The sequence below is a fragment of the Ornithorhynchus anatinus genome, chromosome 4 (genome assembly GCF_004115215.2).
Source record: "Ornithorhynchus anatinus isolate Pmale09 chromosome 4, mOrnAna1.pri.v4, whole genome shotgun sequence".
Lineage (NCBI taxonomy): Eukaryota > Metazoa > Chordata > Mammalia > Monotremata > Ornithorhynchidae > Ornithorhynchus > Ornithorhynchus anatinus.
In genome coordinates, this window is record NC_041731.1 from 31,638,358 (window position 1) to 31,650,850 (window position 12,493).

Consider the following 12,493-nt stretch of genomic DNA (forward strand, 5'->3'; position numbering starts at 1 on the left):
CTGGGGAGTCAACCCCCAAACTCCCCAAAGAGGCAATGTGAACCAAGCCAGAGCTTTTTCTAGCCCCCTGGACTTGGCAGTTGAGTGGGGATTGACCAGAATCCCCTCCTGACTGTTGGGAGGACTCTCAGAGCAGTGACAGGGACCCTAGACCGGCTGTCCCATTCATGTTCCCCTCCCCAATTTCTGCTCTCTTCTTTGAGACAACCCCTGTAACCCCCATCCTGCCCCCTCCCTGCCTCCTGCCATTGACAATACTCAGGTGGGAGTTTATCAAACCCATTCCCCAACCTCAAACCCCGGCATAATTTAGGTAGAAGTAGGTAATTTAGGAAGAAGTAGTGTTCTACGGGGGCAAAACTCCAGGGCTTCAGATCTGCTTGCTTTGATGACCTGTGCTTGGTTTTCTAGGGTGATTTTGGACCATTGGGCATTCCCGGTGAACAAGGTCTGATTGGCCAGAGGGTGAGTAGCAAACAGCAAAAGTAAGACGTGATCCCTCTCCTCAAGGAGCTTATGGTCTACCATCAATGGTTGTGGCTATCATTATTATAATTATTGCTATCATTGCATTTGTTAAGCGCTTACTAAGCACTGGGGTAGATACACGTCGATGAAGTCAGACACCGTCCCATTCCCACTTGGGGCTCACGTGGTTACCACGAGAGGGTTGGATTTAGTGAGTAATGGGTTTGGTTTGGATTACCACTGATTGCCACTCCTGGAAAGCAAAATGCCTTTCCTGTGGCCGTCACTCCTCTTTTCCCTCACAGGCTCTGTAGACTCTAAGGAGGCCCTGAGTGAAAGTCATGAGAACGGACCCAAGCTAGAGGGGTTACATTCCTTAGGCCAAGCAAGCTGTGATCCCAGGCAGGGTCCAAAAAAGAGGAATGAGAAACTGGCTGGTGACCTCGGTGGAAGGAGTTGCAAGGGTGAGGGGAGAAAGAGGGACATGAAACATGTAGGTCCAGGGGAGCCATTTTGAATTTGGGAGCAGAACACCCAGTTCCTTCTGGACCTTGGGTGGGGGGCAGAGGGACCCCTGTTCCAGGAATCAGGGTAATAAATAAACTTCTCTCTGCTGCCCTTTTCTGCTTCTTTGCAGGGAGAAACTGGGCTGGAAGGAGACAGTGGCCAACCTGGACCTCCTGGATTGAAGGTAAAGCTCGTTCTTGGGGGACGATGAGAGGCAGGGGCTTTTCCAAGGCTGGACTTAGACTGGGACAAATGGATCAATTACCTGCTTCTGAAGTTGTGGTCCTCCCCACTTCCGGGGAGCACTCTGGGGACAATTTCTACTTCACCTGGAAGTTCTGCTCTATATCTTATCTTCTTGCCATGCTGAGTAGGTCACGCCCCAAGGCCAGTTTCCACTCAGCAAAAGACAGGTGTGTCCTGTCTCAGTTGCTACCCCTGGAGGGAATTCACTCACCTCACTGCATCCATCCTGACATAACAGTGATGATGATAACAATAATAATAATAATAACTGTGATATTGGTGAATAATAATAAAAATGTTGGTATTTGTTAAGTGCTTACTATGTGCCAAGCACTGTTCTAAGCGCTAGGGTAGATACAAGGTAATCAGGTTGTCCCACATGGGGCTCGCAGTCTTAATCTCCATTTTACAGATAAGGTAGCTGAGGCACAGAGAAGTTAAATGACTTGCCCACGGTCACACAGCTGACAAGCGGCAAAGTCAGGATTAGAGCCCATGACCTCTGACTCCCAAGCCTGGACTCTTTCCACTAATTCATGCTGGATAGGCACTTAGTATATGCGCTTAACTGTACTGTACCATGCTAAGCACTGGAGTAGATAAAATATTGTATGATCAGACACAGTCGCTGTCTTACATGTGACCTACAGTGTAAGTGGAAAGGAGAACAGGTATTTCATCCCCATTTTACAGATGAGGAAACTAAGGCACAGAGCAGTTCAGTGACTTGCCCGTGAATACACAGCAGACAAGTGGCAGAGCTGGGATTATTCTTCCATTTATTCAGTCGTATTTATTAAGCACTTACCATGTGCAGAGCACTCTACTAAGCACTTGAGAGAGTATGGTGCTTCCACCGCTTAGGACAGTCCCTGGCACGTAGTAAGCACTTAACAAATACCATTATTAGTATTATTATTATTATTATTACAGTAGAGAAGCAGAGAAGCAGCATGGCTCACTGGAAAAAGTCCGGGTTTGGGAGTCAGAGGTCATGGGTTCGAATCCCAGCTCTGCCACTTGGTAGCTGTGTGACTATGGGCAAGTCACTTAACTTCTCTGTGCCTCACTTACCTCATCTGTAAAATGGGGATTAACTGTGAGCCTCACGTGGGACAACCTGATTACCCTGTATCTACCCCAGCGCTTAGAACAGAGCTCTGCACATAGTAAGCACTTAACAAATACCAAATGCCAACATTATTATATAACAATAAACAGACACATTCCCTGCCCACAGCGAGCTTACAGTCTAGAGGGATTAGAAGCTTGTGGCAGCCCTGACAGCTCCCCCTGCAGCAAGTGTAGCAACCAAATTCCCATCTGGGACAACTGTCTTGAGCCTCAGCTCCAGCCAAAAGTTGCTGGATCTTTTAAGAGAAGCCACCAACTTCTGAGACTCTCCATTGCTTTGTTGGCTGTCCCCAGTCTCGGGTCCATTTCTCACTGCCCTCTTTGGAGGCTTGGAGCTTCTCATTCCTTGCCCCACACCCCGTTCTGAAAGCAGGTGGGTCCCCGGTGGGGCCTGGCCACCTGCCACCTAGAACTCCCTCATCTTTCAAATAGTTCCAATGGTTTCTGTAACTTTAGGGGGGCTCATGGGTGGTAAAGGCCGCCCCCGGCCCGCTGAAAATCTGCCCAGCTTTGAGCTGCCATGTTCCAGCTCAGAATCAACAAGGCATCCTGGAACTCAATCACTTCAGTTTCTCCATATGTAAATTGGAAGATAGATGCTGCCTACCCCATGTGCACGTGGGGAGGGTGAATACAATGGAACGGTAACACGCTTTAAGCTCCCCAAATGAAAAAATCGCTCCGTGCCATTATTTTCTTGTCAAATTTTCAGTATCCCAGATTCTTCCTGCTGACGCTGCTTCATCTCGATCCCAAGCTGCAGAACAGGCCCCACTCCTGCTGAAATGCTGAGCCTCATGGCCTCTTCTTCCCTTCTCTCCTCCCTAGGGTGCAGTCTCTACCCCATCCTAGCATAGCCAAACCACCCCCACGTGATTCTTGAACTGACCCTGGTCTTTGCCCCTGCTCACACCCCACCCCCTCCACCCAACCCAGGACTGTTTTTGATCCATATCCCTGGGAAGGGAATACACAGTATACTCGAGGCCTTTAGCATGGCACAGACATTTCTTATCTGCTGCTACTGGACCCTGAATGAGATAAGCGGGTCAGTCATCTCTGAACCTTCTCCCCCCAGACTCCACCACCATCCATCTCTCTCCCAAGATTCCAAAATGTCGGCTGCACCCTTCCTCTCATCCTCCCACCCAAGACCTCTGCCCCCTGGGCGACAGGCTGATCTTGCTTCCTCCCTCACTGAGAGCTGCTGCCTCTCTGCTCCTCCTTCCCTTTAAGGAGGAGGCCTACCTACCCGCTGCCTTCCATGTGTTGAGACCCATGACCCCAGGCCCACCTCATCCCAGAGATGTTTGTTCCTAGAGGGAGGAGACATGAGCCCAACCACTGAACTCTCCTCTAGAGTCAGGGTAGGGGGAGACCTCAGAATGCAACAGAAGGAGGCAGGCAGAATCAATCATGAAATTTCCTGGAGACAGATTCCAGTATGGAATCCTCGGCGTCCCAGGCTGTGGCCCCAAGCCCTGAGACTGTATGTCTTCCTCTGGTATCTCTGGCGTTTCCGTCTCTTGTCGGGATCAGAAACCTGAAACCCAAACTGAAGGCTCCAGACCCAGGGGCTGAGAGCAGCACCAGGTTGGAATTCCCTGGCTTCATCCCATTGACATCTCAGAAGGTTCCTTTCTCTGGAGTCTCACCCAAACTGGGTAACCTTACCCCAGAATGCTGGGAGTTGGGGTGGAGGGCCGAACTCCCCCACCAAAATAGCTTCTGCATCTGGGGCGGGTGTTGGTCCCTCTCTCCCAGTCCCCAAGAGCAATCCTAGCCCTTCAACTTACCTCCAAAACAGAATCCAAGAGACCTGCTGTGGGAAGAACTCTGAGCTTCTTTGGCCATGAGGTCAGAGTCATCCCCTTTTGTTATTTGTTATTAAGATAGCATCTTCATTCCAGTCAATCAATCCATCAATCAGTTGAATCTAATGAGCGCCTACCATGTGCAGAGCACTGTACTAAGCACTTGAGAAAATACAATACGAGAGAGTTGGTAGACACGACCCCTGCCCCCCAGGAGCGTACAATCTACAATCCAGCCTGGACTTGTTAGATTTATGCCTTTGAAAATGTCTGCAGGTTAGAAATGCCTCTCCTGAGGCAGAGGCTCCTCCGGGTCCCCGCTCACCCCACAAACCCTGCGTGGCTCTAAGTCCTGGAGGCTTCTCCTTGGATTGCTTCCTGGATTCTGCCTCTTACTATCCTGCTTATTCACCATTTGGTCCTTCTCTAGAGCTTGGGCCGTGGCCCAGATGGATAACCTCCCTCTCTTCCTCCCTCCCTCTCCATCAGGGCAGCATTCCAGCCTGCTCTATCCATCCTGGGCCATCCGTTGGCTCACTTGGCCTCTTTGCTCTGTCTCTTGCCGTCAGCTCCTTGACTAGATGACCTCCATCTGTGTATCACCCCATCTGCTACTTTCTTCCACAAGTCCTGAGGTTCTGAACAGGGCCAGCTAATCCAGAAAGGACCCCCACATGGCCTGATCCTCCGGGGTGGTCCAGCCTTGAGGTGATGGAAATCCTTTCGGTTGACTCAAGACCCAGCTCAGGCCATCATGTCAAGAGATCACCATTTTTCCCCAACACCCTAAAGAATGAGTCTGGCCAGAGTTTCCAAACTGTGACCCTCCCCGAAGCAAGCCTTCCCCTCCTGAAAGATTAGCTTTCCCCAAGAAATGGTGCAAAGGAGCGAAGACCGACTTCCAGAGATGAAAGAGACTTGAAGCAGTCAACCAACCCAGGCCCTGTTCAGAGCCTCTTCTTTAAACGTTCAAGTGTCTTTCTAAGGCTGTGGGCCTTTTTTTGCTTATTCATTTGACTTTGGACCACTTTATTTTAGTTGTCCTTAAAAAGCCTTCCATTGTGCCATTCCTCCAATATGGGTATTTAAGGACATAAGAAATGACAAACTGGAACAGACAATAGTTCATCCAGCCAAGGGTTCTGTTTAAGACAGGGGCACCTAAAGCTGCTTGGAAGAACAATGTGATCATTCCCTTTCCTGGCATCCAACAACTGGTGTTCCCTCTAGTAACCCTTAATGAACTCAATGTCCACAGATCTATTTAAACCTTTCCTGAATCATCTAGTATCCCAAACTTTCCCTGTAGAAATAGATAATGGAAATCACTCCACGAATTTATCCAAACCCACCTTGAACCAGCTGGTATTTTTGGTCTACACAACTTCCTATGGAAATGAGTTCCACAGATTGACAGTTGGCTGGGGGGAAAAGTGTTTCCTTTGTTTGTTCTCTTGCTCTATCAGGTGCCCCCTTGCCCTGGTGCAGTGGGGTTTGCAAAAGACTTCTGTGTTGGCCCTGAACACACCCTTTTTGATTGGCCATCCTCAATCCTATCCTTTCCCAGCAGCCACTTTTCCTGATGGTTTCTTGACTTTAAAGACCATTTTCTGCCAGACATTGGCTAGGACCATTCATTTGGCATTGGTGCCTCTTCAGCCCATGAGACTGATCTACATTTGGGCTGTCATATCTGCCACTTCTGGGTGCTGCCAAGGAAAACAGCCCTACAGTTTACCATGCCAAGAGCTAAGCTACCCCTGCAGCCCAAGATGGCAGTCCCACACCCCACCCCAAACACACACACACACACTCACACACTCACTCACAAAGCATCCCAGAGCCCTTGGACTCCAGAAATCAGAAGATGCTGCTAACAGCATCATGGTGGAATTTTGATGAGCTGCAGGTCGGAACTTCTCTGCCTGTGAGTGGGTTCTTTAGAGTCCGATATGCGAGGAGAGGGTTGGAGATCTATTCCTCCTTCCTTCCCCATCTTATGGCAGAGGAATTCTCCCGTTCTGGCCAAGGACATTTAAAAATAACTATCTTTATTATTTCATTTCCTCCGTCGGCAAGGACGTTACGACTCCATATGACTCAGTTCTTGTTTTCCAACCCAGATCATGAAATTGTGGGTTGCCGAGGGCAGACACCCACACGTGTCCCATGTTTTATTAGTCCAGACAAGCTCACATGTTATGCTTTTTTCCCAGGGAGACAAGGGAGAGCCAGGCCCTGAAGGCGAGAAAGGAGAGAAAGGCAAAGAGGGGCTGAAGGGCATGGAGGGCCCCCCTGGACTTCCCGGAATCACAGGTGTCCGTGTGAGTTAGATTCTATCGAACGGGTCTTCCCTCTTTCCACTCTGTGTATTTTCTGTGTACTTCCTCAGCTCTGGGAGACCCTGAAGTGGACATAACATCAGGACTCTTAGAGCAGAATTTAAATTTACTTTTCATAGGTTTGATTCTAGCCCTCCAGTCCAGGCAGCCTACCATCCAAATAGTTCCCATAATACTCCACTTTCTCTCATTCCTTTAAGAAACTAGTCAGCACAGCTGTAGGCCCAGAAATCTCTGGTCTGCTTCCTGGTCTCTGTGTCTGTTAATCTGTTTTATTGTACTCTCCCAAGCGCTTACTGCAGTGCTCTGCACATAGTAAGTGCTCAATAAATATCATTGATTGATTGATTGATTGATGGGACTGTTTTTTAAAAAATGTTATTTAAGCACTTACTATGTGCAGAGCACTGTTCTAAGCTCCTGAGTAGATACAAAGTAATCAGGTTGGAAACAGTCCATGTTCCATATAAGGCTCAAAGTCTTAATCCCCATTTTATAGATAAGGTAACTGAGGCACAGTGAAGTGAGACTGCTTGCCCAAGATCACACAGTAGACAAGTGGCAATGCAGGGATTAGAATCCGGATCCTTCTGACTTCCAGGTTCATGCTCAATCCACTAGGCCACACTGCTTCTCAGGTAGATTCTAAACATCTAGGGGCACACTGTCCATTTTTGCCTGGTCTTAAGACTTTTCACTGGCCTCTCCAAACCCCTTATTATGTTCCCCATCTCTTCAGGCTAGGAGAACTACCATGAACTCATGCGGTATTTCCCACAGAACTGGATTTCCCTGATTGATAGATTAAGTACAACATAATTTGAAGAGAGAACAGAGCTTATTTACCTCACTTTAGGCCCTCTAGCTGATTTCCTTCAGACCCACAGCCTGATTTATCAGAGGCCAGAGCACTTTGAAATGCTCAAGAGCAAGAGACAGGACAATCCCTGAATCTATACCAATGTCTCTCTCAGGCAGGCAAATTGACAAATGAAGGCATTGTTAAAATTAGAGTGATATGCATCCCAGCATTTCTTCCAACTTTTGGTGCCCATTGCATGAGATGCATTAAAGATAGGTCACTGACAAGAGTGGAAAGAAACCAGGGAACAAACTGTAGCCCTGTGAACCATTTTTGTGGGTTTATGGATTATCTGCAAGGCTCTTCAAAAGTTCATTCATTCAATAGTATTTATTGAGCGCCTACTCTGTGCAGAGCACTGTACTAAGCACTTGGAATGTACATTTGGGCAACAGATAGAGGCAATCCCTGCCCATCGACGGGCTTACAGTGGCCCAGGGGCCATCCTTGTGTTTTCTGGGAGGTGCATAGCGTCCCAGGATTGAACGAGGATGGGGAGGTCTTCAGCCGCCCCCCTGCCAGCCTGAGTTCTCTCTCAGCAGCATGGTCTAGTGGAGAGAGCTGGGTTCTGCCAGTTGAGCACTGCATGACCTTGGGCAAGTCATTTCACTTCTGTGACTCAGTTTCCTCAGTTGTAAAATGGGGATACCTCTTCTCTCTCCTATTTAGACTGTGAACTTCTTGAGGAACAGGGGATTGTGTCCAATCTAATTAACTTGTACCTAGCCCATTGAGCTCTGCCAATTGAGCACTGCATGACCTTGGGCAAGTCATTTCACTTCTCTGTGACTCAGTTTCCTCAGTTGTAAAATGGGGATACCTCTTCTCCCTCCTACTTAGACTGTGAGCTTCTTGAGGAACAGGGGATTGTGTCCAATCTAATTAACTTGTACCTAGCCAATTGAGCTCTGCCAATTGAGCACTGCATGACCTTGGGCAAGTTATTTCACTTCTCTGTGACTCAGTTTCCTCAGTTATAAAATGGGGATACCTCTTCTCCCTCCTACTTAGACTGTGAGCTTCTTGAGGAACAGGGGATTGTGTCCAATCTAATTAACTTGTACCTAGCCCAGCACATAGAACAGTGTTTGACAAATAGTAAGCACTTAACAAATACCATGAAAAACTCTCATCCCTCCCAGCCTCACCCCCTCTTAGCCAGAGGCAGGATACCAGTTCTGAGGGATCAGTGGGCCCAGGAGCCTGACATCTCTAGAGGCTCTGAGAGGAAAGTCTGAGAGATGTTCCCATGATATCATGCTATCCTAATTCTCAGATCAGGCTGAGTTTTCAGCTCGAGACTCAAGGCGTCCAACACACCCTTTGCCCAGCACACTTCCTGATGGAGACTGAAGTGCCTGGTGCTTCTGGTCAAAAACTTGTTAAATTGCCTCTCTGAGATAGTCTGTCCTCTTCGTCTTTTTGAGGACATTCTCCCAGCTCCATGGTGCCATGGAATCACCATCCCATTCACTGACTGAGCACCCAGGCTCAGTCTGGGCTGGGGACGTCACAAGGAGGATAAAAGACAAGGTCTCTGGCCCCCAAAGACCTCATGATATCAAGGAGGGAAACAAACCCACTGAAAAAATATTTGGTCCCTCAAATGCCAAAAAATACACTAGCTCTCGACCGAGAAAGGAATACTCAAGATCCAACAACAAAATAAGTCACTTTTTCTCTTTTTCCAGGGGTGAGTTTACCTCCAGCTCCACACTGCAGTCTATTTTGTGGCCAGAAATCTCACCTAAAGACTCATAATATTTCCAGACTCTTATAAGCACCCACCCTCAAGCCCTAGAGTCCTTTACTTGTTCTCTGCATGTAGATGGTTCTTCCTCTGTGATACATCCAGGAAGCACTTTGATAATCACAGTTTAGTTTTTACACTGGGTTGCCTGAGTTAGAGACCCAATTTCCCAGCAAGAAGGTTGCTGGGAATGGGGAAAAGGGAGGTAGATTTTCCAAATCCCACCTCCTCCTCCTCACTCCTAGCTTTGACATGGGAAGGAAGTCATGCCCCACCTTCCCTTCTATTACACATCCCAGGCACATTGGGCAGGTGGGTGCTCTCTGGAGCCCACTAAAATGTCAGATTTCTGAAAGGAAAAGGCAACCGCTGATCTGAGAAACAGTAGAACTGAAAAAAATAAAATTTTATGGGCAGTTAGTGGCTGGGAATGCGATGCTCCCGCTGTTTCAAAAATATAGATATTGTGAGGCAGCCAAGATACTTATTTTTGCTCAGAAGTCATATTTCATTTTTCTAAAATTCTCCTGCACTGAATGTTTTCCTGCCTCATTCAATCTGTGTTTTTAAGTGCCCATTTTTAAATGCCAAACTTCAAAACCCAGCTTGCCTGAGAGCCCTGAGAGAACTTAAAGGGCAGAGGTCTCTGATATGGTGTATGGAGGGGGTTAAGGAGTTTCGGCTTTCCTGTGTTGAAGTGGAAAACGTCTTCTTGAATTTGCTTTTCATGATCTGAAAATGTGTTTTTGTTGCAATTTTCTTGTTTGACTAGAAAAATCTTCCTCCTATGATTTAATTATCACCCTGATTCAACCAAGGGGAATCCCTGCTATTCCAGGAGCTAAGAATTCTGTGTCCTAATCTATTTCCCTAACAAATGGTCAGATTTCAATCAACAAATAGCCTGATGAGAATGGTCCATCTAATAGGGATGGTATCATCCAATGGGAATGGTTCCATCCAGTGAAGATGGAAGATAGGAATGCTTCCATCCAATGGACCCTGTGTCATCTAATGGGAATGGTTCTATCCGATGGGAATGGCTCCATCTGTTGAGGTTGTTTCCATCCGTTGGGAATGGTTCCATCCATTGGAAAGAGTTCGATTTGATGGGAATGGTTCCATCCAAGCAGTGTCTCATAGCAGTCAATCTCCAATCCATCAATTATTGGTCCAGCAAGGAAAGACGCAGCTTGAAGTCAGCCCGTATCTGGACCTACATATCCCTCCTAACCCATGTGGTAGAGGGTCTATCTCCCACTGTCCATGTTCTTGACTGTCAGGGACTGTATCACTGTCAGCTTCAGCAGGATTGACTGAACACCTAATTGGATGAGAAGCTTGAGAAACATACAAAAGTTAGTGGTTCAATCCATGCTCATCATGTAATGAGGAAGACAGTCATATTATGGCATTTATTATTAGTTTGCTATTTATTAAGCACTTACTATGTGTTAAGAACTAAGCTCTGGGACAGATACAAGGTAATCAGATCAGACAGAGTCTCTGACCCTCATGGGGTTCATAGCATAAATAGGAGGCTAATAAATAGGCTAATGGAATACACATTTCTGGGAGGAAACTGAAGCATAGAGAAGTTAAGTGACTTGCCCAAGATCACCCAGCAGTCATCTGGCACAGCTGAATACAGATCCTCTGTCTCCTAGGCCTGTGCTCTTTCCACAAGGCCACACATAAACCATAATCAAGAGGGAGGAAATGGGTATAAATAATTGAAATGAAAAAATAAATTACCAACAAAACTTACAAACCAATAAATCCCTCAAGGATGACATGACTGATGGGACAGGATCACACAGAGGTTTTCTTACCTCCTAACCAGACCCTCTGCGAATCACTGTACCAAACCAAGCCTCCCCACAAGAATCTTCTCCAGTCTCTGTCTCCCTGACTCTCTCTCTCCCTCCGTCTCAAAAACACACGCACACACGCACATATCCACCCACCAACCCCCTTTTTTCTCTTCCTCCCTCCTTGTTTGGGAAAAGCTGGATGGAAAGATTCTCTCCCCCTTCCCAGGCCATCCCTAAGGGGCCTCCTCCTCCTCCTCTGACAGCTTGGAATCCCTCCCAGTCCTTGAGCCGCAGACCAGAGCCCATCTGTCTCCTGTGGATTTCCGGGATCCCCCAATCCCGGAGAATGGAATTCTTCTGGACCCTCTTCACCCTCCAATCCAGGGTCTTCCTGCGAGACCTCCACCCGCCACACAAAGCCCGACAGGACTGGTAGCTGTTAGGGTTTGCCACTCGGGAAGGGGAAGTCCAGTCCAGCTGGTATTGGTTTAGCAGTGATCGGAAGAAGCAACGAGCCAACGTCCGATAGAAATCCTTCCTTCTTGACCCATCCTCACTGACTCAAACTGAGGAGCCCCTCCCCTTTCCTTCAGGACGGTTTTATTCTCCTTCCCCACTCCCCGTGCCCCATGTTAACCCCAGATGGGCTAAATGCAAACAAAATGTAACAGGAGCAGTAGACACAGCAGGAGTAGTAGCTGGAGTAGAAGTAGTGCTGAATGCCTGGGAAATACAAAACAAAGCCAAGACACATTCCCTTCCCACTAGGAGCTCTCACTCAAACAGGGAAAGCAGATCAAAAATATTTACAAATAGAGTTATCACAATAAATCATTGATCATTCAACATTCATACAAAAGTGTTGAGGATGGATATAAATTCATAAGTGCTAGATATGGCTGACGGGTTTACACAAATTAGGGAGCTGGGAATTAATCCGGAAGACTTAATAATGTTGGTATTTGTTAAGCGCTTACTATGTGCAGAGCACTGTTCTAAGCGCTGGGGTAAACAGAGGGGAATGAGGTTGTCCCACGTGGGGCTCACAATCTTAATCCCCATTTTACAGATGAGGGAACTGAGGCACAGAGAAGTTAAGTGACTTGCCCACAGTCACACAGCTGACAAGTGGCAGAGCTGGGATTCGAACTCATGAGCCCTGACTCCAAAGCCCGTGCTCTTTCCACTGCGCCACGACTTGCCAGAGGAGGTGGGATTCTAGGAGGGCTTTGAATGAGGGAAGATCTGTGATCTGCCAGATTTGGAGAGGGTAGGAGTTTCCCCAAACTGTCACCTCAGAAGTTTGCAGTCTACTTATATCCCTTTTGGATGTGTCAGCCTCAGTGGTATTTATCTAGTGCTTACTATGTGCAGATCACTGTTCTATAAACATTTATGTCTTACTACTTAAGCACTCCTTCTTCAACCTACCCACCCTTACTGTTTCCTCCCTTCTGTAAATTATTTTTATATCTGTATCCCTGATGGAATATCAGTTCCTTGAGGGCAAGAATAGTGTCTTCTATCTCTATTATGCATTCCCAAACACTTATTCC

The 12,493-nt window shown here is 47.3% G+C and overlaps 1 protein-coding gene across 1 annotated transcript in view; it reads left to right on the top strand.

The window, feature by feature from the left end:
- Positions 1 to 12,493, top strand: part of COL27A1 (collagen type XXVII alpha 1 chain) — a 241,942-nt gene that overhangs the window by 194,976 nt on the left and 34,473 nt on the right. The window contains exons 35-37 of the mRNA XM_029062843.1: positions 412 to 465; positions 1,106 to 1,159; positions 6,386 to 6,493. Of these exons, the coding sequence (XP_028918676.1) occupies positions 412 to 465; positions 1,106 to 1,159; positions 6,386 to 6,493 (216 nt within the window). The remainder of the gene's footprint in view (positions 1 to 411; positions 466 to 1,105; positions 1,160 to 6,385; positions 6,494 to 12,493) is intronic.